This window comes from Trichoplusia ni, chromosome 16, assembly GCF_003590095.1.
Source record: "Trichoplusia ni isolate ovarian cell line Hi5 chromosome 16, tn1, whole genome shotgun sequence".
NCBI lineage: Eukaryota > Metazoa > Arthropoda > Insecta > Lepidoptera > Noctuidae > Trichoplusia > Trichoplusia ni.
In genome coordinates this window covers 3941281-3946699 of record NC_039493.1, presented here as the reverse complement: position 1 = coordinate 3946699, position 5419 = coordinate 3941281, and the positions used below count along the sequence as shown (strand labels likewise).

The window sequence follows — 5419 nt, the reverse complement described above, 5'->3', positions numbered from 1 at the left end:
CGGATTTTTTTTTAATTATTTAGAGAAGTACCAACCTATTTGACTCGGGATGATCAAAGAATTTGAACATAACAAGTAAAAAAAAACTTCCTCCGCACTGAGGAATTTAAGTGCTGAGGGCGGGTTAGAAAAAAATCAAGCACAATTAACCAAGGCTCAAAACTAGCATTCCTAATCATATCAATTGGGAGTTGATTTGATTTATGATCGACAACAAGTACTATTATTTAACAAGTAAATGAAGGAATAAGAAAATGCACGTATACATGTCTTATATTAACCCTGAAAGCAATACACCCCTTTCTTTCAGCAGTCGCCTAAACATAGCAGAAGTTCAGTAAAACGCATTTTACTTTTCTTAAGTTTATTATGCTCTATCAAATCTTACCTCTATGTATTTACACTTAGATACATTTTAATATTACCATATTTAAGTGCGACTATCAAAAACAATGGTAAGACATATATTAGGAAATACTTAAGTTCGGCAAGTAACTTGAACAATTAGCAAGTACATATAAAAATGGCGTCAATTATATAATGTTAAAATACAACGTTTCTTTTTTCTTTTTTAGACATCGCAAACTAGCAACGACGGCACCGGTAACGTCATTTCTAAATATAAAAAAAAAAAACAAATGTGTGGCTCAATAAGAAACGTGTCTATTTTTATCTAATACAGATGAAATATAAGAGATATTTTTACCCAGTCACTTACCGTGCATTGGTAAAATGTAATGAGTATTACAACTTTTTTTACACTTACAACACAAACAGGAAAAATAAAAACATTCTACTTGCGTAATCTATCGAGTCTTAAAAGTAATCAGAATCAAAACAGAATTAGCTACATAAAAATTGAAAAAAAAAAAAACTTCAACACAAACATTCTTCATTTGGTACAAAACAAAAAAAAAGGTAAAAATCAACAGCTTATTCTTGATTTATCACTCTATTCATTCGTCCTTATATTTAACTAAACTATATATCATTTCAGAAATGATTAATTTAGACATTTTTTTTTATTTTAGAATCAAATTTGTACATAACAGTACTAACCAAAAATAGATGTTTGAAAATTCAGCTTGTTTCGAGTATTTCCGTTTTCAAATTTAACAAAATTTGTAGTCCATGTTTTAACAAGTCATCTTATTAAAACTAAAGCCTAGATGAAATAACTTGCGCATGTTGACCTGTTAAAATTAACTTCAAGTAAACGACGCAGTGCGTAGTTAATAATTTTAAATTGGGATTCGGTTAATTAAGCAGCTTGATTCTCAACATTTTCTAGGCCACTTTGTGTATTCATTTATTCTTGCATTTGAATATAAAGCAATAAAACCTACCTTTAACCATCCTACCGTTGGGTACAGGTGTTTTTTCATACAGAGGATTGAGAGTTGATCACTAGGCTATCTCAATGAAGGTTGACAATTCCAAATTAAAATTTTTGGAATACAGATTTCCTAACAATGTTATTATGAAAAATTTACAACACACAATTTTGAAACGCACACAGATTTGAACTTGCACCTTATACATATGAAACTGTTCATAGGTCTACAACAATTTACGAAAATGAGAATTTTGTTGTGGTGGCCCAATGACAATATATCTGACAATTTTCATTAACGATTTCTATGATATTTTAAGTGACAGCATCCACATTCTTATTTTTAATGAGCTGCAATGAATATAGAAAAATATGAGGTCCCTTAGATGGCAATACAAAAAAACAACTTAACTTTAGGGCCAAATAATCTATTAATTGTTTTTAGTACCTGTGACTTGATTAAGATATAACCCAGTAACAGATAACGTGTTATTTTATCTCGTTAATTGCAGACGCTTTGACGTTCCTACTTTTATATCAAGATGTGTGTTCAAGTTACTTGCCAATCCGCATTTGTGTGGAGATGATGACCGGGTATGAAAAATTGGTTTATTTCGTCATTTAGGTAATCTTATTATAAATAAAGCAATACTCTTGTAAAGTCGCAAAAAGAAGATAAGTGAATAAATTTGTTAAAAAAAGTGGTCCAATATTTGTCATATATCTCTAAGCAATAGTACACTGTAATCCAAGTCGTGTTGTTGCAAGATTAGATGAATACACAAAAGTATAATGTTCTATTCTAGTTCCATGGCGCTCTTCATGTAGTTGTCTAGCTGCTGGTCGAGCGCGGCCTTCGTGCACGACATGTACTGGTCCAGCTGCGCGTCCAGCTCCTCCTTGGACAGGAGCCGTGACTGGGATTGGCTGCGACTGAGCCCGCCTAAGGGAGAGAGAAAATTTTTTTGTAAAGTTAGCTAATGTTAGTTAACGTTTATTAACTTACCAAAATTTTTTAATTTTCATTGTAGTTTTATATCATTAGTTAATTAACTAATGATATTAATTAATATTATTAACTTAGTTATAAAAGATAAACATTGCATTAAAAATATCTATATATTTTTTAACATATAAAAAAGTAGTTTGTGGCATCATGTTCAACATTGTTTTTATAACAAAATAAAAAGTGATATTTTATTATTGGCTGTTTTTTATACAGAGAATGTTACGCGGCCACCACACACACATTAATTTGATGTTTGGCATTACATGTCAAACGGTTTAAAAACATGATGTATATACCTCTCCCCCGACCCCTGCCGGCCCCGCGTCGCGCGAGTTGCGGTCGCGGCTGCGCGTGCTGCTGCGCGGGCGTCGCGGGCGCCCTCCGCTGCTGCTGCTGCAGGCCGCGCCGCGCCGCCCCGCGCCGCTGCTGGAAGCCCACGCGCTGCTGGCTCATGCGGCCCACGCCTTGACGACCCGCCCTGGCAACACGACAACTTACATGTTTAAAGTCGAGTTACAGTTTTACGAGACAATAGTGAAGTGGCTAAGGTAAATTACCTTCTGCTGTTCAAAATTAGGATAACAACACATGAAATATATTAAGTTTAAAACCATTATACAGATTATAAAGTTTAGAGGAATTATTATAAAGTGTGTAAGTACCTGAATCGTCCGCGTAATGCACTGCCTCGCTTACGGAACCCGCGCAGCGCCCGCCCGTACCAGGCTAAGTTATTAAAATTGTTGAAAGATGATGACCTACTGTAAAGAAAGAGAAACAATTAATTATGCTGTATTTAATTTTATCCTGACCTGGCAAAATAACTTACAAATTTTTTTCAAACCTAAACTTTATTACAGAAGACTAATACCAAAAGCAGTGACTCTCAGGAGTTTAAATATCAATTTATATTTAAACTACAAGTATCAGTCCATAAACTAGAAATATCAAATAGTCTGGAAATAAAGAATTGTGTCTTGTTTACGCACTTGCTGCAAATATTGCTAGATGTACCTCGCCCGTACTCCGCACTTCCCCGCGGGCCGTTAGCAAGCTAGTTATTTGTAAAGACCATCACCATCTTGTCACGTGCTATTATTTACATTTCACAAATTAAATTAATTGTTCTTACGTGATTTTTTTTGGTTTGATTGACTAAACTTTGTTGATTAAAATTTTGTTTTTGATTAAGAAATAAAGATTTCTAAGGCTGGTTTGATTAGTAAGAAGAGTGGTTTAATTTTGTTTGATTAAGTAACCAAATATTTTTGAGAAAGGTAATTAAAAAATTAATTAAAGTTTTCTGTTTATCACGTAAACTACACATACGTTTTTTTATTAATTTCTATTATGATAGTTCAAGTATATTTAGTGCAGAATATTCGGCATTTTAACCGAAATTCGGCCGAATGACGAAGTTCGGTTCAAGCTGCCGAAGTTCGGTTAAACCGAATGTAAAACGAATTTCGGCCCATCCCTAAAAATATATATTCTTTAAATAAAGCACATACCTTAGATTAAAATTAGATTGTCTCCAAGCTACTCTATTCTTCACACTCTGCTGGCTGAGGTTTCCAAAGCTATTTGACCTCTTCAAACCTGCGAGGCTACCTTCACTACCAAACCGGCGCAGACCAGGCTGTGGGAGTCCTAAACGCTGCCTCAGTGCTTGCTAGAAGACAACACATATTTGATTATAACATTATATTGATATGAACAAAAGATCAATTTTAGGTTAGTTAGTTACCAAGTCTTGTTTTTTCGGTCAATTGAAGGAGTCAAATTGCAGACAAATTCGCATGTAATGAAAATGAATAGATTTATTATTTTCAAACTGACTTTATGGATGTGGTGAATCTTTATTAAATCAACTTTATCAGACTACCCAGTCAGATATAAAATGCTGACTCCAGAGAGGCATTAAGTAGTATATCTCAATTGTTAAATAATTTTATTAATTTTTAGCAACAATATGGCTTAATACATACAGTAATATGACTTATGGCACAAAATTAAAAAAACATCTACGGTGTATAAACTAGATGTGAAGCAAGTGGTTTCTAAGAGGAAAGGGAGACATAGAGATATATGGTGGTTTTAAAATAACTGTCCGGCTTCTAGAAGAAACATGAAAAAAATGCATTTCAAAAACTACTTATTATGCCATAATTGTACATAATATGTTATCCCTAAGGCAACCATGGTATTTTTTGTTAATAAAAGAATGTTGCACTAGACAGGTACAGAATGTAAGCTTTTTTAAACAATACATAATATAATTTCATTACACACTGCTTGTTACTTGTTGCTGTCATTGAAAATCAAGGTTTACATTACATACTTCCACTGTGTTTTTTCCAAACAGATCATAATTTTTACAAATATATATTTTATAAGGATACTTACTTTCCTAGCTTGCTGCTGTTGTAGTTGCCGAGCGACCTGCTCAAGCAGTCGGTCCCCATAGTTTAAATTTTGATTCACCAAGGACCGCCTTCTCTGCCGCATAGCAACACGATCTGGTGCCGCCTGTGCCAACATAGAAAAGCGCTCGTGGAGGCTCACCCCGGTAGCATGAATACCATGAACTTTCTGTATCACCATTTTCACAAATTGTTGAAATTGTCGGTACTATGAAAACAAAATAACCTCAACATGAAAACAATCTCTAACAAACGCTAATGCACAGGAATTGCCATGGCAATTGTTAGGTTAAATAGTACACACTATAGCGTTTTGACGACACAAATATTTGAAAATTATGAGCGCAGCAAAATATCAAATAACAATTTTTCAATGACGCCGCTCACCTCAAGTACAACGACAATTTTATAACCTGTGGTTTCTACTTTCTGTCAGTGATATGTCAAAAGTCTTGTTAAAAGCACAGAGTGCATATAATCAAGAATCATGTTAGTAATGCACATCTGACTCATCTGACGTGCATCATCAACCGTAAGTTAATACATTTTCGTGAAACAATTAAGTCTTAAAAAATCACAATAAATCAATGAGTGAAAGCTTTTCGTCAAAATCAAACAGAAGCCGAAGCAGTAAAACGAAACAACTCCGTATGA

At 34.0% G+C, this 5419-nt stretch overlaps 1 protein-coding gene across 2 annotated transcripts; it reads right to left on the bottom strand.

Annotated features, from left to right (window-relative positions):
• Nucleotides 1–352: 352 nt before the first annotated feature.
• Nucleotides 353–5224, bottom strand: LOC113501907 (chromatin target of PRMT1 protein-like). Of its 2 annotated transcripts, XM_026883220.1 has the most exons (6): nt 5153–5224; nt 4749–4973; nt 3854–4014; nt 3005–3103; nt 2639–2820; nt 353–2276 (listed from the first exon to the last, which is right to left on the bottom strand). In XM_026883220.1, exons 2-6 carry the CDS (start codon nt 4944–4946, stop codon nt 2131–2133), a joined length of 786 nt encoding a protein of 261 aa, XP_026739021.1. In that variant the 5' UTR covers nt 4947–4973; nt 5153–5224; the 3' UTR covers nt 353–2130. The 2 variants fall into 2 exon arrangements, with proteins under 2 accessions (XP_026739021.1, XP_026739020.1); XM_026883219.1 differs by lacking the exon at nt 5153–5224 and having other exon boundaries at nt 4749–5146.
• Nucleotides 5225–5419: the final 195 nt, after the last annotated feature.

What these genes read in the sequence shown, in the direction of transcription:
- LOC113501907 (XM_026883220.1), bottom strand. Translation starts at nt 4,946, where the DNA reads ATGGTGATACAGAAAGTTCATGGTATTCATGCTACCGGGGTGAGCCTC. An exon ending in AACAGCAGCAAGCTAGGAAA is followed by an intron (nt 4,015 to 4,748) that starts GTAAGTATCCTT and finishes GTTGTCTTCTAG; the next exon opens with CAAGCACTGAGGCAGCGTTT. An exon ending in GCATTACGCGGACGATTCAG is followed by an intron (nt 2,821 to 3,004) that starts GTACTTACACAC and finishes TCGTGTTGCCAG; the next exon opens with GGCGGGTCGTCAAGGCGTGG.